General features: G+C 33.3%; 2 protein-coding genes and 2 pseudogenes across 2 annotated transcripts; 3 read left to right on the forward strand and 1 right to left on the reverse strand.

Moving 5' to 3' along the window:
- Positions 1-7,140: 7,140 nt before the first annotated feature.
- On the forward strand, positions 7,141-8,217 carry LOC139884507 (transcription factor MYB44-like). Its single transcript, XM_071868527.1, has 2 exons — positions 7,141-8,129; positions 8,211-8,217. The coding sequence occupies exons 1-2, from the start codon at positions 7,141-7,143 to the stop codon at positions 8,215-8,217; spliced, it is 996 nt and encodes a 331-aa protein (XP_071724628.1).
- A 3,397-nt stretch (positions 8,218-11,614) lies between these two features.
- On the forward strand, positions 11,615-13,004 carry LOC139884508 (probable cinnamyl alcohol dehydrogenase; annotated as a pseudogene).
- Positions 13,005-13,388: 384 nt separating this feature from the next.
- Positions 13,389-19,439, reverse strand: LOC139884509 (protein MRG1-like). The gene is given in 18 exon segments (XM_071868528.1): positions 13,389-13,427; positions 13,429-13,480; positions 13,618-13,636; positions 13,639-13,701; positions 13,826-13,864; positions 13,867-13,994; positions 14,633-14,730; positions 15,017-15,036; positions 15,039-15,117; positions 15,304-15,344; positions 15,458-15,493; positions 15,659-15,728; positions 15,730-15,805; positions 16,480-16,493; positions 16,692-16,745; positions 18,242-18,386; positions 18,545-18,575; positions 19,283-19,439. Coding segments are annotated over 18 exon segments (1,161 nt in total).
- A 1,275-nt stretch (positions 19,440-20,714) lies between these two features.
- Positions 20,715-23,910, forward strand: LOC139884511 (UDP-glycosyltransferase 84B2-like; annotated as a pseudogene).
- The last annotated feature ends 232 nt before the right edge of the window (positions 23,911-24,142 follow it).

Consider the following 24,142-nt stretch of genomic DNA (forward strand, 5'->3'; position numbering starts at 1 on the left):
CAGTATTGCGTTATAGCTGGCATGGGGAAACTTTTATAAAAAATATCGACATCATCAAGCAACAAATTTTTAAAAAGTTAAACATAAGAAGATGACGTGGTTAGAAACCCAGAACTAAAAATAAGGTGGTGGTGACATTGGGTTTGCCACGTAAGCAGACAACGACAAAATACGAGGTGCTGGGTCCGTTAATTCGATGACGTGGCGTTCAACGAGGGGCGACAACGTAGGGCTATTGGTCTGACTTGTGTGGTTGAACTATCAATTTATGGTTGCTTACGTGGCAGCATGCAAGCAAAGAGATAATAATATTTAAATTGTCGAATTTACAACTGTCGAGTTTGTCTGTTTGTTTTGTGGGAAAGAAGAGGTGGCCTAATACCGCTCATTTTTCACGTGCCCCCAAAAACGGACAATAATTCAATCTCTCGACTTTATTCCCAAAGCCAACAGAAACAAAGTAAACGACGACAAAACGGTGATGGACCCAAGAATTCAATTGGACGGTGAAAAATCAGCTCTCTCTAGTTAATGTTATAATCTAATCTCTAGAACCACGTTTTTCACATCCGGTTATGTATTTTACTCTTTGACGCCCTACAGTAAAATGAGGCCTGATTGTTTATCTCATCTGAAATTGAAATTGGATTCATAAAAATTATCAGGCAAAAAATTGTCTATTTTTAAATGATTTTCGTCAATTTTTTTTCAATAAATTCGATGATCCGATTTTGGATGAGCTTTTTTAGTATTGTTCAAATAAAATAAGCATAACTTTAAAGTAAACTTTTTTTTTAAGGGGGCTGGCCACGGCCTCGACGGAGATCTAAAATCTTTTGAGAGACTAGAAAATTTCTTTATTGAGTATATGTATAAAATGAGGAAAGAAATAAACAAATTTGACAAATTGATTGAGGTGTATAATTCCCCATCTCTAATTAATTCTCGCATCTACATAAAAATACGACAATTAATTAGGGACGGAATACTAACTTTTTGAACAGTTTAGCTTTGTTACACTCTCCTGGTTCGAATCCAGCTCTCGTCTTTTCTCCTTCTTAACCTTTTTAATTATAATGTATATTTAGTCTTTATGCATGTAACTGATTTAGCTGTTAGTCCTCAAAAAGTCAAATGTAATATTAACATTTTCAAGTGATCCTTCTTTTTTTTCTTTTGATAAAATCTAAAATATATTGCTATTTTTTTAAGTTTTGTGTTAATAATGAAATAATTTGTTTAAAAAATGGTTTTACTTTTAAAACAAATCATCATGTTTAGTTATTAAATTAAAACATATTCTTATTCGTGACTTGAATTTTTAATGAATAACAGTTGGATTTTAACTGTAAAAATATCATTGTGCGACTTGAATATTTAACAAGTGTGGTCGCCGATTAAAGAAGACTGGCCGTCGATTAAAGAAAAGTGGCCTGTCATCCAACATATTAAACTCCCTCTCCTCAATTTTAAAGTTACTCAAGAACAAGTTATCCTTGATTAGATGATCCGACTCCAAATCAAGCTTAAATTTTCACATGTATCTTTTATTTTTTACTCAATTTATTCTTTTTTAAAAAAATAAAATTCTAACAAGATTACAATTTTTAAAATAAAATTAACTATTATTAATTAGTTGTTTTTTCGATTTTATCCACCACCATAAATTATGCATATTTTACACTTTATATATATACTAAACATCAACATATAATTTTTAATTCATTTTAAAGTAAAAATCTACAAGTGATTATACCACATTCATCTACAACCTACGTAAGATGCATTTGAATAATCTTTTTCGACAAATAATAAGCAGATCTCACACAAAATTTGATCAAAATTAGGTTGATCACCAATATTCTTAATACATTTTAACATTATACATACATCACTCATATACTAATGTTTATTAAAATTATGTTTATCAAATTATTAACTATTTTCATTTTTATTTTTTTAATCTATAAAAAATCTAAAATTTATATCTAATTTGAGACGAAAGAGTAATATGAAGTCCATTGCAAATACATAAACCTTTGTAGATAGAAATCACGGTAATATTGGTAAAAATGTAAGCGGAAAATTATAAATGTAAACTTTAAAAAATAAACGTAAACATTTTGAAACGAAAGGATTAAGGGGTGAACATTTGTAGTCCGACCGGTTTTCTCATTGCCGGTCGGACTGTTTAATTAACATTAATCTTCTACTGGCAATGCTATTGCTGGTCCAAAGTTGACATTTTTCCTACCCTAGGTAATGAAGTTGCCGGTCCAAACTTGAAATATAAAGGGCAAAGCTTAATTTGGTTCAAGACCGGCAATACCAATGCCGGTAATAGCAAGACCGGCAATACTAATGCCGGTTTTAAATGATAATTAATTTTCCTAAATACTGATTAGTCCGACCGGCAATGGAAAAATCGGTCGGACTACATGATGTTCACCTCCATTTACTACTGTATACAAAAGTAGCGCACCCAAAACGTAAGTAGTAAAAGTATAGTTTTGAGAAGAGGAGGTTTTAGTTGCATGATTATTACTATAGTGAGTAAGTGACGTTGTAGATAAATTTAGCGGTACTGTGGTTGGTGGAAATTACAACCCCAATAATGGTAAAGTACTGTGTGAATTTCCAAGTTGCGGAGTAAAAAATATTTTTGAGATAAGTTATTGGGTACGTATGCTTCAGAGGACGCAAAACGCACGTGTGTTTCTTGTAGGAGTAGCACGTGCACGTGATAAAGCATCACGTGTGTTCGTGTATTGTGTTCACATGGAAGGTGATTGGGTAACCTGCCAGCTGTCCCCCTTTGCTCACAATATAATAACGGCTTCAAGGAATGGGCAAAAATGTATGTACAAAAGTACGATTTTCCGTATCTCTCCTTTTTTCTTTTTTTCAACCTCCTTTCGGAAAACAAAAATAAAATATCCCAATATGCACATGGCTTCACGTAATAATCGTGTATCGTATATGAACTTTCTATACTCATCGGTTAATTTATGCTCATTGGTCGGATCAGATCTTGAGTCGGAATACAATTGATTCGGGTCAACTTTTGATTGTAAATGAATCGATCTGAGAGTGAATCATTGACCCAACGATTTTGGACTGAATCAGTTTGGTTCACGAAATCAAATTATAGCAAATCGGTAAATCATGACTTGTTGAAGAAGCCCTAAAAATCGAATTTCAAAAAATTCTTAACCTCTTAATCATTGTTAAATCGGATTCACTGAATCGAACCAATAAGCGATAATACATTGATTCAACTCTCAAAATATACCCGTACGTTTGTCTACACTGTCAGAAGAAACAATCGGCTCACACATTCAATAGCTCATTCAAAATTCAATGTGCGGAGACGATTGTCACCCCTATATATGTACGAAAGTGCCGATTTTGGCTAACTAATGCAAAGCCAAAAGTTAAGTTAAAAAAAAAAAACTCTCAAATTAAGATCCTTAAACATGTCTATAGCGTATTGTATGAAAATAATAAGTTAAGACAATTGCGGTAACATTGATCACACAGATTCTCATTTGACCATATTCCGATATATACAAAGCGTTAGTGACCTTAAATTTACAATTAATAACATAAAAATAACGTCCGTCGAAAGCTAATAAGTTATCAAGGAGCTTCATGTAAAGTTCGTGCTTCGATCGTAATTAGAGAATATTTATTCTTGTGAAAAGAAATGTATCCAAAAATTAAAAGTGTCGATCCTCGATTTGTGAACCTATCAAAACTTTCATTGTATTTACTTGTTGTATTGATTTAATGGTTATGTATTCAACGTATTTGATATTTTTTTTTGATTTGTAATTACTTCAATTTGTATGATTTTACCGTTAGATAATGAAACTACAATTTACTATAGTAAAAAATGAAATGTACCCAAAAACAATATCCTTCACATTCACAGTTCCCTTTTCATCTCAAATTACAGCTCCAAATTAGATATATGGATCAAACATCTCTTCAATTTTTTTTTTTTTTTTATTTTATGCTACAACTTATATATATATTCTGAACTTATCTAACATAAGAGAGTTGAAGATTTTGGAAAATGAGGAACGTAAAAAAGTAGTATCAATCGCGAGACGACAATATTACAGTTGTAACCTTGGATCATTAATTATTATGTTACGGAATTAACAAGTGCCTAGCTACCACCGACTATCTTAATGAAAGTCAAAAATAAACAAACAATGATATACTAAAATCATAATATTAAATAAATAAATAGAAAATCTAAAAGAGGATACTTTGCCAGCACGAAGAGGGAAGAATTAGGTAGTATGTACGATGTACTTGTAACAGAACAGATACGAATCTCTTCTCCATATCTTTCTCATTTATTAGATTTTTTCAATACATGCATTATTCAATCCGAATCACAAAATTAATCTACATCTATTGGTCAAATACTTACCAGAATGGGTTTCAATAAGAGATCACGAAATCGATTTTCCACGAATACGGAAAGATGTAATCTAAAATTAATTAAAAAAAATTTTAATCACAAAATTGAAAAAAGAAGAATAAGAATTTTTAATTTTTGTTCCGGGTCGGATCGAACCCATAATTTTGACAAATTATCATATTTTGATTAAATTAGTTAGTATGTCCGTCCGTTGGACGGAAAATCTATACTTTTAAAAATAAATAATTTGAATATATATTACAAAAAATTATATAATAATTATTTGCATTAAACATTATTAAATCTATATCAAATATTATATCAAAAAGAATTAATTTTAACTTTAAATCAATTAGAATTATTTTGTTTTTATTTCAAAATCTACAATTCTATTAGAATTAAAAATTTATTTTGTTTGAAAAATAAGATATCTCCGCTTTAATTAAAAATAGGAAAAAATATATCGAATTTTTATTAGGAATAATAGTTTAATAAAAAAATAATATATATTTTTTAATTTGATTAGGAATAATTTTTTTTAGCAATATGCCCGTTTGAATAGGAAAAAAAGAAGATGTGTCCGTTTTAATTAGGAATAAAAAAAATAATATAATAAATTTTAATTTGAAAAAATTGTTAAATAAAAAAATTAGAAAAAAATAGTGTATTATAATTTTATTAGGAATATATTTTTATTGTGTTTTGATTTCTAATTAGAACTGAAAAAATCATAGATTTAAAATTATAATTTGAACCTAATTAAAAATTAAAATTCTAAATGAGAAATATAATTTAATAAAAAAAATTAAAAGAAAATATATATTATTATTTGATTAGAAATAATTCTTTTAACAATATTCCCGTTTGGATAGGAAAAAAAATATGCCTATTTTAATTAGAATTAGAAAAAAAGAATATAATGAATTTTTATTTGAAAAAATTATTTAATAAAAAAATAGAAAAAAATAAAGTGTATTAGGATTTTTTTAAAATAATGAGTATGAAGTTGATTAGGAATAAAAATATTATATTAAGAAAAAATAATTGATAGAATTTTATAGAATCATTATATTTTGTATTTTGATTTCTAATTAAAAAAAATAATATTATTGACTTAAAATTTTAACTTGAAACTTAATTAAACTCAAAATTCTTATATATTTATTATTATTTATTAATAAAACGACATGTATCGAATATTAATTTGACAATTATAATTAAAATATAATTGGAATAAATTAAAACAATCCCACCATTTTCCGTTGTATCGAATGGAATCGAACACGAACGGATTGTACTGAGTTTTAAAAGGAACGGATTGTACTGAGTTTTAAAAGGAATAAACATTCTTGGTAAGAGTCTACTTTGATTTTAATAATAGAGATCGTCAGGGTCCATTTTAAACAATTTCCGTAATTTAGTTTTTTTTTTTAATGAAATGGATAAGGAAGGTAGCAAGAAGGTATCCATCCCTGAGGCATGGAAACGTGTGCATGAGGGATTTCACCGGTTCCGTACAGGTTACTCGGTCGATGAAAGGAAATCAAAGGAGTCATATGACTGCCACGTGTCGGTCATATTGGAAAAGAGCCGTTAACTGGTGGCAGGTTTACAGGCTGGATTTTAGACAGAAAAGCAGTAATGATTCGCTCGCTCTTCGGCTTGGCCACCAATTTTGTCGTTTTGTTCCACCTCAGTTTTTCTGCCCTTTTTTAATTTTTATCTTACAAAATACGCCTAATTTATATTTTTCTCTTTTTCTAATATAACAAATTGGAATACAGGCTGGCATAGCTTTAGTCAAACTCGAGCTTCAGATAACACCTTACCCAACTCTTCTCATCTTTATCACTTTGGTTCTTGTATTTTAAGCTCTTTCTTTTTTTCAATATTTAATTTATATTATTTTTTCATTAATGAAGTTATATTAATTCTAGTTTTAAAAAATAAAAATAAATAAAATGAAGAGAGCCTAATTTTAAAAGTTTGAATTAATTTTTTTTTAATATCGAATTAAAATATTAAAGATTTAATAGATCGAGCTTACAAAAAAAAGATTTAGTAGATCTTAATAATGAAATTTAAAAATAAAAGACGTTTCGGTAAACTCCAAGAAGGTAACGTTACATTATCGGTTGTTAAATGTCGGTTAAAGAATAATTTGAAAAGAGAAGACAAAAAAACTGGCAAAGAAAAGAAAATGAAAAACCCGCTCCTAGTATCATTACCTTGTAAACTTTAGTTAGATACAGAGAGTGCTTTACACGCTCCGTAAAAAGTGATTTTCAAATGTATTTTTAACTTAATAATTTTTATTTTATTTTTAAACAAATGAAAAATCAGGGGAGTAAATAAATGAATGAATAGCTAGGTTTTATGTGCAAATCAGTGCTAAACCAAAAACGCAGAAGAAGTTGACGCGTGTCAATATGCCAGCTGTATCCCAAAAAAGCTTAACCGCTTAACTGGAAAAACCGGTTACCACAACTCCGTCCAACCTCTTAACTCCCACCGGTTCAACCGGTCTTCTCTCTCCCTCTCTCTTATAAATTCACCCTCCCCCACAAGAGATCACTTCAACAAAATCTATCTCCTCTAAAAATCAAAAAAAATTGCAGACAGAGAGAGAGAGAAGACTATAAATCTCAAAACTTCAAATCGATCAATCAGTTAGTGTATGATAATTTGAGTTTATTATTACAATAATGGCAGTTTCGAGAACGGAGATGGAGAGGATCAAAGGTCCATGGAGTCCTGAAGAAGACGAATCATTGACTAAGCTCGTACAAAAGCACGGACCGAGAAATTGGTCTTTGATTAGCAAATCTATCCCCGGTCGATCGGGTAAATCATGCCGTCTACGGTGGTGCAACCAGCTCTCGCCGCAGGTCGAGCACCGTGCCTTCACTGCTGAAGAAGACGACACGATCGTACGCGCCCACGCGCGATTCGGCAACAAGTGGGCCACGATCGCCCGCCTTCTCAATGGCCGGACCGATAACGCCATTAAGAACCACTGGAATTCCACGCTCAAGCGGAAGTGCTCGGCGATGTTGGAAGACGGCGGTTGTAGTAGTGACGAGCCGTCTTTGAAAAGATCGGCTAGTGACGGATCGGGTCTGCCCGTTTCTACTGGGCTTAATATGAACCTGAATCCGGGTAGTCCGGGTTTTTCATCATCGTCTGGATCTGACGTCAGCGATTCCATCAGTGTTCCGGTTCTCAATTCGAGCCACGTGTTTAGACCGCTGGCGAGAACCGGTGCTGTTTCGGTTGCGGTTCAACGAGAGGTTGAACCGACCACGTCATCTTCAAACAAGGACAACGATCCGGCGACGTCGCTGAGTCTGTCTCTGCCGGGCATCGCCGATTCTGGCGAGGTGTCTGATAAGGTACTTGTAAACGAGTGTACGGCCGTTCTGAACAATCAAAATCGTAATACGGTGTCGTTTTTACCGGAGAAGTCTTGCGAAGAACCGCCGCGTAAGGGGACGGGGATCGTTGGGTTTAACGGAGAGTTCATGGCAGTGATGCAGGATATGATAAAGAAGGAAGTGAGAAGTTATATGATGGGGATGGGGATCGGAATTCAAAGTGGCGGCGGAGGTAGTGGTGGTAACGGTGGTGGTGGATTGTGTTATTACCAAGCCGCCGCCACATATCAATACGAAATGGGGTCTTTAGAAATGTTATGGTCAATAGTAGAATCGGGATTGGAAGGAGGGAGTAAAATCGTTAAAATATCCAGTCTTTTTTTTTTTTTCTTTTTTGTCAGGGAATAATTTTGGCTTATTGTACAGTGAGAAGAGAATCTATTTAGAAGTAAAAAAAAAAAAAAATCTGATCACCAAGAAATGATCTGAGAATGAAAAAAAGAAGAAGCCAATCTTTGATCTGAAAAGGACGATGATGACAAAAAAACTAGTAGTAGTTAGAACATTAATATAATTAACTTTATTTATTATTATGTCTATTATGGTTTGATTTTAATTTAAATTTGTGGGTTAAAATTCAATGTAAAAAAAATAAAATAAAAAAAATCTACATACGTATGTATTGTGATAATGGGTGAGATGGAGGGAACTGAAAGCGAGAAAGGACAAGGTACATGATGATGCAAAGTTTTTGCACTTTGATGTGTTTTAAATTTGGGAAGCAGCCAGGCCCATAAATGGACAAATAATTTGGGTCAAAAAAAATAAAATTGGACAAATAATTAAATTCATATGCATAAAAACTCGTAGGACAATTCAAGTTGTTGGATATTTCATGGAACCAATCCAAATAAAAATCCCTATTTATTTTTGTTTTTTTAAGCAAGCATCCTTTTACTTTGAATCACGTGAAGGGGAAATTAGTTACAAATTTACCTTTAATAAGATAAAAGTCTTGTAAAGATAGGTTGTATATTATATTGTGATCGTTAGGCTAACTACAATTCGGAGAGACAGAGAGTATTGTTTAAAAGAGCATCATTTTCACATGTTATATACGGCTTTCAGTCTTAGAATTGGGCTCAAGCTCAACTGTATTTTCGATTTGGCTGCTGTTGACATTTCAAATCTCAAGCAGATCGTCAGATTGATGTATGGTAGAGTTGCAAATTTTATAGACAAACTTTAATTTCGAACGACTACCTTCAATAAACAAAAAAAAAAAAAAAAATACACAAGCAACACAACTTTGGAGCTCAGTTCATATTGAGCATTATATTATATATAGTTGTCTGGATTGGTCTCTCTTTTTTTAGCTCTGTTTAAGTTTGGGTCAAATTTTGTCATACAAGCACTTGGTTTGGGTGATCTCTGATCCTAACTGGCGTGTCCTGAGTTGTGGAATCACGACGAGTCGCGATTGGAAAAGTTAACTGCAACAAATTACAACTATAAGAAAAAGTAGACGATGAACATTATTCTTGAAAAAGAAAGTTGTATGCAAATAAAAGTTACTCCCTCCATCCGAAAATAAATGTCACACTTTCTATTTTTTTTTGTCCGAAATTAAGTGTCACATTTAATAATTTTTATAATATTTTTCATTTATATTATTCCACTCAAAAGTCAAATATTATTATAATAATGGTCAAATATTCAAAGTAGTTTAGTGGAGGGATATTTTAAGTTTTTTTATTGATAATCATTTATATTTTTTAATCTTCTCAAAATATTAATTTGTGACAATTATTTATGGATGGAAGGAGTAATTAATTTCAATTCTAATCGTTACTTATAATATTATATGAATATACTAGAATTACTTTATAGGGTTATTGATTGATTTCAAGGGTAAACTATTATGATCTGATGCAGAGGCGTCTTAATAGATTTTGAGGTCCTAGACGAAACGGGAAAATGAGGCCTCGTATTGCGACTTGCGTAGAAATAAATTTCAGACGGGTCGAAAAATAATGATGAATGTGAATTGCGTAAATAATAACATGATGAAAGATGACTTTTGATCATACCATCTACAATTTGAATATATTTAACCAATTTGAAAAAAAAATCAAGAATATTTTTATTATTGTCGTATATTATATCAGAGTCCATGTTCCTTCTCGATGCGTGATGTTTGTACTGAACTGTCATTACTCAACACTCAATTTTTTGAGCTTTTTTATATATACGTTTAACATTTTATTTTTGAATCCTAGACAGCCGCTTTTTTCGGGCTTACTGTCGAGACGTCCCTGACTTGATGCTGCAAACTAGATATACATCTCAATTAAGATAAGTGCCTGAAGAATGAGAGTAACCATTTGATGACATGGACTTGTCTTGAGCTCTATACAGCAAAAAATGATCGTAAAGATGAAATCTTAACTAACAGAAAGAGTCTGATAAAAATATTTTCCTTGGTGCAGTTGGGCTATCATGGACTTGAACTTGATGTGAAGTATATGGAAAGCAAATTAACATACACAGAGATAGACTGTTGACAATTCAACATGAAAATTTTAATATATATATATATATATATAAACAAATTAATAATGAAAGTAATCAAAGAAAAATTTGAATGTAACATTATAAGAAATTGAAAAACACACAATAACCATACTTTTGACATTTAAAAAATGTTTGTGAAATTGATAAAATGTCCGATTACATATTTGAAAAGTAATGGCTCCAATAGAGCATGCAAATGCAACAACAACAATATATCAGTCAACCAATCAGGTTTCTTGCACCACAAGGGATCCTATATATCTCAAATGGTTCTGGTTAATATTAGTACATGATTGCATTGGTTCTTTGTCATGATTTAGAAGGAACAAACAATCTGAGGACTCAACTGTTATTACTATAGTATTTTCTTAGGAAAGGTTGTTCCGTCCTTAATTAAGTGTCACAGTGTAATTTGATTGGAGGGAGTATATCTTTATCACTAACAGAATGATTTTACAAGAATAAGATATTATTCCCTTTTAATCGTATGAGATCGATTGTGGTGTGGATATGATTGTCGTGGTACTTGGTCGTCGTCAGGCCTCACGGTGATGTTTGGCGTCTGCGACAGAGTGAAATAAAAATATTAAGGAATTAGGATAGGAGAGTAGCAAACTGGCAATTAAATCGACCATAAGTAGACTCTAGAGATTCGTTTTTGGGCCGAGCGGTTTGAACCAAATTGAAATCATTCTTAATCTAATAATCTCAAATTTTATGTACAATGTAGAAACTCCTATCACTGAAATAAAATAAATAAGAATGACAAAGGGAGCAACATGAATCAATATAAATTATTGATGATTTCATTCGTATTGTCGAACGGACAATAGTTTCAATTTATATATGACGTGTGCAGTGAGCATAAAACCACTATCAATAGCAAATAAATAATTTTTAAAGAAATATTTGACCATATATGAATTAAAAATGAAGCAGATTGTTCATGGACATTCCCATATCCACCTTGATTCATTGAATTCTCGGTCAACTCTGGTGACTTTCTGAATGTTAAATACCTCTTCTATTTTGTAGCTTTCTCTATTTTAGATTTTTAGCATATCCGAATTCCGAAATACTATTATTTATGAAATAATAATCTCTATCAGACATATGATGTTCAATTTCTATAAATACATCCATCGAAAGCAAGCTATGTACCAAAGACAGCAACTTACAACTACAACAATTTTCCATATCTTTTTGAGTAGTGTTAATTAAATTGGTGAAAATGGAAGGAAGAAAGGTTATAGGATTTGCAGCTACAGACTCATCTGGACATCTTCGCCTTATTCCTTCACTCTCCGGAAAACTGGTACAGAAGACGTCGTTTTCAAGGTTTTGTTTTGCGGAATGGATCACACTGATCTCCATCAGATGAGAAGCGAGATCGGAGCCGTCAACTACCCTTTGGTACCAGGGTACTATACTAAACCTTCACTATCGGCATATAAACTCGATCGATAAATTAATAACCTTGCTTAGAAATTAACAATATTCATTTATAGAAGTTTAATCGTACTATCATATATAGTTTGTAAAATTGAATGTTTTGCTATGTCGACTATCTTTTAATTTCATCTTGATTGAATATTTCTTAGGCATGAGATGGTTGGAGAAGTGATAGAGATTGGGACACAAGTAAATAAATTCAAAACTGGTGACATTGTGGGAGTAGGAAACATAGTTGGCTCTTGTGGGGATTGTCCATATTGTGAGTCCGACATGGAACAATATTGCTCCAAAAGAATTATCACTTACGCCGGTATCGACAAGGACGGATCGCCAACTCAGGGAGGCTTTTCTTCAGCTATGGTCGTCGATCACAGGTAAATATTTCCTCCATCCCAAAATATGTTTGGTTTTTGACCACATCTTTTTAACATGAGATCGCGAATGCAGGTTTGTTGTTAGGATTCCAGAAAAGTTAGCACCAGAGCAAGCTGCACCATTGCTCTGTGGTGGGGTGACGGCTTTCAGTCCTTTAAAACAGTTTATCGGATCCGAAAAGGCTATCAAAGGAGGGATTTTGGACTCGGCGGAGTTGGTCATCTCGGCGTCCTAATAGCCAAAGGAATGGGACAACATGTCACTGTCATAAGCTCATCTGATAAGAAGAAAGTTGAGGCATTGGAGCATTTAAAGCTGATGCTTTTCTAGTAAGCTCTAATTCTGAAGATATGGAGACATCTAAAACAGTCTTGATTACATTCTTGATACTGTCCCAGCTTTTCACACTCTGGAAACCTACCTTCCCACTTCTGAAGGTCGACGGAAAACTTATCATGGTCGGAGCTTCTCCGGAACATGTGCAGTTTTACGTCCATCCACCATAATCCTAGGTATGTAAACGATCCCTGATATTTGAATTTGAGTTTATTGCTTTGATTCCGGGGAATTGTCCATTATTTCGCTGTACAGGAAAGAAGACGATAACTGGGAGTTTCATCGGAAGCATGAACGAGACGCAGGAAGTATTGGATTCTGGGGCGGAAAAGCGTTTGACATCAATGATAGAGATAATAAAGATGGATTATGCAAACAAGGCATTTGAGAGAATGGAAAAGAACGATGTTAGGTATAGGTTTGTGATCGATGTAGCAAACAGCAACCTTGAATGAATGAAATTAGGGTTCAAACTCTTTAACGAATAAAATCCGTTATTTTTCTTTCTCAATGATACAAATTATAATCAGAAGTCTGTTATGCAAATGCAATCAGAAATTGTTTAGAATGAAGCAAGTAAAACTAACTATAAAATGAGTTCTGTAATATCCTTTACATGGAAATCTTATTACAACAAAAAAAAGTTCTGTAACAAAAAGCAATTAATTTAACATCCTGAGCAATGTAGTTCTTGAGGAAATCCTAATCAAACATTTTGGGGGTAAACAAAAAAAAAAAAAGAATAAATTCTAGCGTTACAGTTGAGATGGATGCTTTGTTCTCCTTCCTGGATTGTTAAAAAAGGAGAGAAACTAACTAGCCAGTTTGTGCAAGTAGTCTCAGTCATCCTTTCCTTTACCTTTGCTGTCGGAACTTTTTCGATCCATCATAAGAAGTAAGGAAGAAAGCACTTTGATTCTTCACCAGAAACCTGCATGCATGGTTTTAGAATATTACATTAGAAATCACAAGTTCCAGTTTCAAATAACCAAGAATGATAAAGACCAACGAATCCAGGTGAATACTGATTTAACAACGAATGTCAGCTATTAAGTAAGTAGTACATACTTGAGAAAGTAGACTAGTTCTGCTGTATGCTAGTCAGCGTTTCCTCTTCAATGTTCACATATGCCAATAGCTCAGGCAACTTGACTGCACAAAAAACAGGGTCATTTTCTATAAGACTGAAAATCAAGAAAACAATTTAAAAAATGGATGAAGAAACAGATGTCTGAACATAACAAACGAAAGGACCAATATTCACTGAGAAGCATACCAAATAGGCGTAGCAAATGTTCAGCACCATATACGGTGAAGGGGAGACATCGTCCGAGACTGAATCTTGATACTGCTGTCGCTCGTTTTTGTATAAGAGAATCGCTGGTAATGCTTTGTCAAAGTAACAGCGTATCCCTTTTAGAACTTCTCCTATGGCATCAGTCATCCTGTATACAGGACAAGCATAATGTCATGAATTGCATTTCAGAATTATAGGAAAAAATGGATTTCAAGAAGCATGAAATTCTTAAAAGAAAAGTGTAATGATGAGTAATTATGGCATACACCAGCAAATGCAGAATTTGTGTTTTTAAAGCACACTTTTTACAAAGTAACATCTCTTGAGGAGATAACAGCATAAGTGCACCAGTATTTTAGGGACAGAATATATTCATGCATTGGAATGTCTAGTGAGCAATCACTCGGTTTGAAATGTCATTCCTCGGGTAGGGAAAGACACCCAGACCAACATTTAGCAAAATAAATTTGTTCAAGCTATTTTTCATCTGTGTTCAGAAATAAATTGGCAGAATAACTCTAGTTATGAATTGGGGGCAGGCCAACTTTAATAAATAGTGATAACACATTTTTTTTAATGATACGAGTTCACCAATGATTCAAAATCATTCCGAAGAAGAGAACATTTCCTGCTCACTTTCCATGTAGTATGTATTCTAGACATAACAAAGTGATCTCTTCTTGTTCAGATCACAATGTGGGAGAAAACGAAAGATTCAATTTACAAATAGGACAAATCAAACTTTAAAGCAGACATGGGAACAAATTATGGTTTTAAACGCAGTACAAAGGCTTGAAATGCTTAGTGCCATCCTTCTTTGTCCTGAACTCAAGGTATTTTGTCAAAATATCATCAACATTTGGTGAACGGGGAAGTTTAACAAGCTGCATATAAAATCAGCCCTCCAGTTAACCAGAATGCAAGATATTAAATTGCAGGATTTAGTCCACTTCAAAACCAACCAAGAAAACAAAAAAAATGTTGTCATTCAAGTCCAAAGTTTTTGTTTGTTTAGTAAAAGCTAATAAATTGACAACCATAGTCGTCAATTGAAGTTATGAAAGTCACATGTAAAGCTAATAAATTGATAACGTTATCACTATCAGCTTCATATAGCAACAACCGTTAATACAATTATACAAGACTTCAATTAATGACCTACATACATACCTTGTCCTGCTGAGTGACAAGTCCCAGTCATCACGGAGTTGCTCCTTCAATGTTGCCGGAATTTGGATCTTTGCAAGGTTTTCCACAGCTACATTGGTCTTCTAATCACGATACCCAAAAACAACTCATTATAATAAATTAGAACTTATTCAATATCCTGTACTTTGAAGTGGTCAAATTATAGAGTATTTAAGAGGTTGCGCAAAACTACTACGAAAATACTTGTATAACTTTATTAAGGACATCTCTTCAACATGAATGAAAGTAAAAGGTCAGAGAAACCAAACCTCAGTTCCTGACTCCTGCTTCCGCTTCTTCCCTTTAGTAGCTGCAATACAGTTAGGTTCAGAGAAATATCAAAAGATGGAAAAATTTAGAAGGAAGATGCTACAAGTAATCAATCCAATAATATAACAAGGAGGGAAACAAACTGACAGATACCATTGTTCTTGGTGTCCTCTTTATCCACTTTCACATCTACAAATAAAAAACAACGCAATGTAATCGATTTACTGGTAATAGAGCAGGGGGGAGGGGAATCACCCAGAATGAGCAAAGTATTATAGAAAACTTCTTTTAAATGGTAGAAACACTTTCATCATTTTGGAATGAAAGTGTAAATGCAAGGAAGAAATAGCTAACCTGCCAAGCTTTTTTGCTTGGCCTGACCAGAACGTCCAGACTTCAAGCTCTTATCTACACCCATCTTTTTTGTCAAGAGCCTGTTGCTTCGCTATATTCTCTTCAGTATGTTTCATGAGCCGATCTTTATCTACCCACTCGTCCCAGCTAGAGGAAATAGATAGAAGCCATGGTATTGAACATGTTCATCAATCATGTGTTCAAAAGGTGTGTACCAAAGCTAGGTTCAACTACGAGGATTCTTATCATTATAATGCTAAAAGGAAAGAAATTGCAGATGGAGCAGCTTTTTTTCCCTGGTCAACATCAATGCTGAACACAGGACAAGGATCATGACAAATACCAACAATCATGTAAATTAAAATACCAGTGTACATCGTATAGAGTGTGTAAATACTAAATACACTGCTGTAATAGCACTACAGAACGGATTATGTAGAACTTGTGTAAGACTTCTCTTGACATGAAATGAAGCAAGAGAATTTTCAGATTCAACAAAAGAAGAAATAAACAGTATGTTTTGCCATTAATATGAACAAAGAAAACCATTAATATTTTTGTAGTTTTTCTAAGAAATGTTTAGCCTAATTTATCACCAAACAATGATAAACAAGTTTAGATGCTTGAAACACATATAGGTTTAGATACATGCACACACAGACATTTGCATGTACATATACACACACGTCCAGCACACAAGTAGCTCCACTCACCTTCGACCTCACAGCCCACAGAAATTTAAAGGGAATCAAAAAGAGAGTAAAGTCTTGCACCTTGTAAATCATTTCAGTTTATATCTGAATGGAACAAAACATACTCACTTTTTATTCCAGCCCTGAAAGAAGAAAGGAAAAGTGGTGAGTTAATTATAACCATGACATAAAGTAGTGATTTTTTTATTTTTTTTTAAAATCACTCAACCTACTACATAGCAAAGACTTGGCAGAATTAGCTAAGAAAAAGCACAAGCAAACGGCAACTGCAAAGAACATTATCTACGGATACTAAATACTGAAAAGTGAGGACGACTAACCAGGTAATGAACAAAGTATCGCCACTCCTTTTTCCGAAGCTCAGCTTTTTGAACCTAAAACATGAAAGCATCAATTGCCACATCAAACAATCAAAACCACTAAATTTTGAAATCAAATTGTGTTAGCGTTAAATAATGGAAGCGTGTTTTTATCAAAAATAATAAAAGTAGATAATACAGAACAGAATGTAAAACTACTGTTAAAAGCCAGACCTTCTGGATAAACCCAGTCACAGACAAAATGCCCCGGCTAATAGCAGAATATAAAGATAAAATGACCCCCTATCCTAATTTATCCTTCCCTTTTTACATAGATGCTGTCTGTGTGAACATTATCTTGTTTGAAGGTTACCAATCCTTAAGTTCCACAATTAGGTAATTGTTAGCCATTTCCCTTCTAGCATAGATTAGGAGGTGCCTAGGTGCTTAAATTGAATCTGAATGATCCTTAATTGGCTAATCCAGCATTATTTCCTTAACAGACGATGTAACGTTTAGTAACGCTCATTTTATCGTAAGCCGCCACGACCTCAACTAATCGGAAAGTTAGCCTCAATGGCACTGAACTGAAACAGTCCCTTCAAAAACCCTAATTTTAAGTCATGGGAATTTTCCGATCCTGACCACATACAGTCACCTAATTTCTCCTCACCTTTATCATAATTCCATAAAAATGAATACCCGAGACGTCATCACATGCCCCGAAATTTCAAAATGAAAAATTCGAACACAAATGAAACAGTTGCAAAAAAACTGAACTATTGAAGCAATTTAATTTCAGGAAGCGAAAATAAAAAACACAAATACAAAGGCCAGGCGGAGCATTTTCAGGAACGTTTCAAAATGTTGGAAGAGAGAGATAGGGGTAAAAATTTGAACGGCTTTGTAAATGTAATGATAGGCGAGCACGCGCTCCCCTTGTGTGAAGAGGCTGGGGATTGGACGGAGCATACTTTTCAACTCAATACTTCCTAAGACGATTAAGTCAGGATGGTAAATGCCCTTGCTACATTTTCCACCCGAAAGGGGGAAAAAGAAAGAGAAACTATAGCAATAGAATTTTTGGAACCTAATTTTTATTACCTTGTCTGAGATTCTCCAAACTTAAAAACTCAAATGGTATGTTTTCCCTTTGTTTAATTAATTAAGCAAATGCTCCATCGTAGCAAATGACAAACTCATTTTATCACACAGAGTAATCACAACATCAATTAACTGGGAAATTAAGCATATTCAAATCAATGCCTCAGCAGCACTGGAACAGTTACTTTAAGAACCCTAATTTAATCTATGAACTTCCATCCCCAATTGTGAGCGAATACACGCTCTAGTTTACTCCAACAATTTATCAGTAACTCTCATAAAACTGAATTCACGTCATCACGTGCCGCCAGAAATCCAAAACATGCTCAACGAAAAATTCGAACACTACCAATCAGTACCAATAAAACTGACGCAGAACTCCAGACAACGTAATGAAAAAACAAGAACAGAAACTTGACGACAATAAAAAAAAAAGTAAGAAAGAGAGATGAAGGATTGAATTTAACCTTGGCTTCGTAGATGCGAGGGCCATGGAAGGCGAGGACGCGCTCCCCGGCCGTGAAGAGGCTGGAATTAGACGGAGCGTTGTCACCGCTTGAAGTATCGGCGTCGGAGCCTGAGTCGTCGTTCGATGAATTGCCCAATTTCCGACTGGATGGTGGAAGAGATGATGGATGGATGATTGAGTTAGTTTGATGGTTTTGCAGTTGTAATCGTTCAGTTTTCAAATTAGAGGGAGGGAGTTTCCGATTTTGAGCAGTTTAGTCAAACCGTCAAAAAGTGGAAATATTTTTTTATCCATTTCTTACCGGTAATCTTTTGTAATGATATATACGATAACTGCAAAATTATTTTAATGTTTATCGCCTTATACTCTCACAAAATTATAATCACCTACCGGTAGTGGTTTAGTGCTACGGTATTTTTATTTTTTTGAGATGGAGATTTGATTTTGGAGAGGACTGAATATTGGATAATTTTATTGTTATAGATATATAAAAGACAATTATAATTATTTATCATTATGTGTACTGACAGCTATATTTTTATTAAATAAAAAAAATTTTAAAATTAATGATGTTTAAAAATTTATAATTATTTATCATTACTCATGTCATTAAAATCAAAACATTTAAAATGGAAGCAGTATGAGTTAATTTTGTGAAATTATAAAGCGGTTATAAGTAGCTGAAACGGATTGGGAGGCCACCAGAGCAGCGGTAGCTCTGAATTTTATTCCAACTTATTTCAGTTTCACCTTTTAAGAGACGAAAGAAGTGAGCATACAAATTCGGTTAAACACATAAGCATTTGATAGAAACAGGTAATGTTTTAAATGTTCACGATTTTATTATGTTATTTAAAAAAAACGAGAAAAGAAAGAAGAAAATAATTCAATATATTGCCTTTATAATTTTAAAAGAAAAAATTATAAAATTAAATATAAATCTTACTTCTTTTTTGAATTTAAAGAAAGAACAAAATAATTATATTGTGAATAAATTAAACTGCCAAAACTCCAATTCTTAGCTAGTGGTGTCCCTCGCCTGGGCTAGGACCACCATCGGTAGTCACCCCAAGTGGTCTAGCCTGAGTGAACTTGTTCCCGTCACCAGGGCTAGGTCCCGATTGCTTGATCGCTCCTATCTCGTGTTTGGAAGTTACGACATTTCCAATTTCTGTTTGTTTCACTAATTTTGTCATGGTGCCGAGTGTCCGAGCACAAGTTATCGATGCGATCGACAACATAAGAAGGAAAAAGATCAATATAGCGCACGATTTAAATTCTCTGGCCATGATAATAATATGAAGTTAACAATGTGATTGATATAAAAGTGTTTGAACTTGAGAACTTTTGTAATTTGGTTTGGGATTATGAGAATGATGAGATTTGATCACCAATTTATAATAACTAGCTATAGAGTACTATAGTTTGCATGCATGGAAAGTAATTATGTGAAGTTCAACGTTCAAACTAGAATTATATAACGAAATTGAAGTTTTATTTGAAAAAGGAAACATCGAGGGAGGTTCGATCGTGGGTCCATGCATATATAATGGGGGTGCATGTTTACGTAACGCCGGCTATTGACCCTTTTGTTGGTCCACCAAAAAAAGCAGCCACACTTTCAAAACCACACATACATCCCTATATCGGGTGCCTAATTTGAATCATGCCGATTAATAATAGTATGTGACATGCTTTGTTCTAAACGTTAAACGAATAAGTTTTTGAAAATCAAAATTTTTTATTTGAATTGAAATTTGTACATAAATGTAGTCTTTAACATCGATCTCTAAGTGAAATTGAGATGCTGAATTCAGTAATTGACTTGTTTATATATGACGTTAAATCAAGTGTTATATCGTATAATAGAGGTATGTACTCATTCTAATTTATAATTATAGACAAGCAAATTCCAAGTTATTCTTGAACTAATTAAAATAACATCAAAAAATAACTTGAACACTTAACCAACATAGAAAATTCATAGAAGAATTAATTTGAAGATAACGTTTCAAAATTAGCTATTAATCATCATGAGGTGTGTTAAATAATTAAATTCTAGCAGAACTTAGAAATGAATACACGTTGCATTTATGAAACTATGTATGCCATTACTATATTTTTGACTATTTCCGACGAAAATTAACATACCATAAGTCAAAGCACAGCATTTTTTTTTCAAGTTAGGTAGCTTGTTGGTAATTTGATAGTTCTACATATCCTAACCTACCCAAGTGATTTATTTCAAGCACGTGATATAGACATTATTGAGGGTTTATATTGATAACAGTCCAGAATTTGGGGGTCTTTAATTTGACAAATAAATTCCGACTCCACGATTGTCGTCATCTTTTTTTTTTTTTGGTGCAGGTTAACCGAATTTTATAATTATTTCAAGGATAAGTCGCCCAAAAAGCGATACCAGATGAATTAATTACAAAAATAATAATCATTTTTGTTAGGTAGACAGAATGTGTGGGAAAGAGGATGGTGTGGAGAGAAATAAAGAGATCGGAATCTCAAAACCCGATCTTCATGTGATTAGGGGTGATTAGGCTGACTAACGGGGTGATTAGGGAAAGAAAAGTGTAAGATCGCGTTTCTATTACACGATTTCTATCATTTAAACCAATTTTTTAATCAAAGTCGGGTTTTGGAGAAGAGAACTTGCGGGGTAATGAAAAAATTAACAAAAACGTAATCCAAGAATGCGAACTTGCTTTTAAACAAAAACGCAATCCACAAATGCGAACTTGCTTTCAAAAACGGTTTGGACAAAAAATTTAAAAAATGAACGATGATCGGGTTCCTAGAACCCGATCTTGCTATTTGTAATTGGTATGATCAAGATCTCTTTCTCAAAACCCGAACTTCATTTCTTTATTTTAAAGGAAGTTCTCGTTCTCAGAATGCGATCTTGTAATTTTTTAATTAAAAAAAGGAAGTTCTCGTTCTCAGAATGCGATCTTGTAATTTTTTAATTAAAAAAAAGGAAGTTCTCATTCTCAGAATGCGATCTTGTAATTTTTTAATTAAAAAAAAGGAAGTTCTCGTTCTCAGAATGCGATCTTGTAATTTTTTAATTAAAAAAAGAAAGTTCTCGTTCTCAGAATGCGATCTTACATTTTCGCAATCTCAAAACACGAACTTCTTAATCACAATCAAGAAGTTCGCATTTTGAGAACCCGAAAACTCTATTCTAACTCCATCTCCGCGTTTCAATCCCTAAGATTGTAGCGCACTCGATATCAGATAGTAGGCCTATTCGAACTTAGTTGCCACCTGCCGTACATGGATCTGAAAATTGGTATAATTTGTATTTATTTTGGGACGAAGATGTATTAAAAAACATATAAACTTTGAACAATTTTTAGTGTCAAGAACTAATGCAAAGTGGCGGCAGGTCAAGTCTTTTTGTTGTCTCTATTGAAATTGATTTGTCAAAATAGAAACGAGATGATGATATGTCACAATTTGAGATGACGGAGGGTTTTTTCCCCACTATCTCTCTCTCTAATTTAAGGCATAAGCCTTCTAAAATATTTTTGTATGAGTTTATATAACTTGGGCCGTTTGTTTAGAGTTTTGAAAATAATATGGGTCATTTTTAAAATTTTAAACATAATTTATTATGATTTCATATTATTTTGAGCCTTATTCTCTATATAGGTTTTATTTAAAAAAAATGGGCCTTAGGCTATAATTTTGGGCTAATTATAGAGCCTACCTCGATATATATTAACCAAAAAGTTAAAGATATATTTTTTTAATATTTATAGTGGATATCCTAATATCTCTTAATTTATTCTCTATTAAATCTATAATATTTCTTTAGTAAAAAAAAAAAAACTATAATATTTCCTACCATTTAAATTATATTCATGACCTATATATAGAAGTCATTTTATACAAATCATGATACACAATAATAAGAATTTTCTTTTTATATTTCTCTCTATTAATATTCTCTCTTATTTTTCCCTATTGTTTTAGTCATATATATAATTAGTTATTCACAACATTTTTTTTTGATTATCTTGTCCATCTATAATATTTTCTTACCCAACAAAATACAACTTTTACTAAATATTGCTCTCCACAAAATGGAAATGGGGTACGTTTCATATCTTGATTAAAAAGGAAAACAGTGTGAGAAAGCAATTGGATTTGCACTATTAATAAATCTAAAATAAAACTTAGCAAAAGGAGAAAGAAAATTCATGCATAATGGGAAATATGAGATTGAGCATGTGATGAATTATTTTTTTCAGGTGTTTCTCCTATATAAATGTATATTCTCTTACAATTTCCATTGTCAATTCAAAAATCCTCTCCGTTAATCTTCCTTTTTTGTTTTTTTTCTTGAATCGAGAAATCTCTTTGACAAAGAAAATGGTTTCGGAGAAAGACTCCTAATCTCAAAAGGTCTTAGTGTTACTCTAGCAACTCTAGAATCTGGCCGTAGTCGTAGTCGTATTCGTATCAACTCTAAAATTCCTAGACTCGAATTCGAGTTCTTTCGTGATGGCCTAGACGATGACATCAATCATGGCCAGACGACCGAGTCAGGTGTTGCAACCCTACAAAGGATTGGGTCGGAGAACCTGTCAAATCTTATCGATAATTCCGGTAAGAGATTTTCTTGCATAATTGCCAATCCATGGGTTATAGATGTTGCCTGGAAACATGAAATTCCTTGCGCAATTCTTTGGATCCAAGCTTGTTCTGTTTTTTTCAATTTATTTTCATTACTTTAAAAATCCTCACTTGTTTCAATCATTAGCTGAAAATCCTAAGGATGCCATAGAATTACCTGGCTTGCCATTACTCAAGATAGAGGATCTTCCTAGTTTCATTTTATCCATGGTTTGGATAAAGTAAAATGGGTTTTAGGAAATTCATTTTACGAGCTAGAGGAGGAAATTGTAAACTCTATGTCGAAGTCTTTCAAACCAATTTTACCATAGGTCCATTAGTATCTCAATTCATGCTAGGGAAAAAGGAAGGTATTTCGGAGAGTGTCGATATGTGGAATTCTGAAGATTCTTGCTTGGAGTGGCTTGATAAAAAGCCGAAATCTTCGGTAATTTACATATCATTTGGCAGCATACTAGTTTTTTCTCAAGACAAGTTGACAGCATTGCGACAGCCTTGAAGAAGAGTAATTGTTCATTTATTTGGGTCATAAAACCACCACACAAAAGTTCAGATAAGAAATGTGGTGAACTATCGCGCGAATTCTAGGAAGAGACGACTAAAGAGAAAGGCTTAATTGTGGAATGGTGCCCTCAAGAGAAAATCCTAATGCACTCGGCGGTGGCTTGCTTCGTGACTCATTGTGGATGGAACTCTACATTAGAGTCGGTGGTGGCAGGAGTGCCGATTATAGGATATCCAGAGTGGACCGATCAGACGACGGACGCGAAACTTGTAGCCAAAGTTTTCAAGATGGGCGTGAGAATTAGGAAAGGAGAAGAGGAAACTGTGAGCACGGAAGAAGTCGAGAGATGCATTTGGTAAGTCACAGATGGGCCACGAGCAAAAGAGTTTAACAAGAGAGCAGTGGAACTCAAGGAGGCAGCAAATAAAGCAATAGGAGACAATGGTTCGTCAGAATACAATCTCGATCAATTTGTCAATGAAATTATGCCTAAAAAGTCTTGTTAGAGAGTTCAGAACTCTGAAACAAATTATTGGATCGATTTTACTTTTTTTAGTAGTATGTTAGGGCCATTTGCTAATTTATTTTGAGTTTGATTTTGTTAAACTCGCTTTGAATTTCTTTAATTTATATAAAGTAATGTTCTGCATCATACAGATGACAAACTTTAATTAATTTCAGTAAACTGATAAACTGTGTTAACAGATGACAAACTTTATGTCTGAGAAATGAGAATGT

The sequence above is a fragment of the Rutidosis leptorrhynchoides genome, unplaced genomic scaffold (genome assembly GCF_046630445.1).
Source record: "Rutidosis leptorrhynchoides isolate AG116_Rl617_1_P2 unplaced genomic scaffold, CSIRO_AGI_Rlap_v1 contig562, whole genome shotgun sequence".
NCBI classification, from domain to species: Eukaryota; Viridiplantae; Streptophyta; class Magnoliopsida; order Asterales; family Asteraceae; genus Rutidosis; species Rutidosis leptorrhynchoides.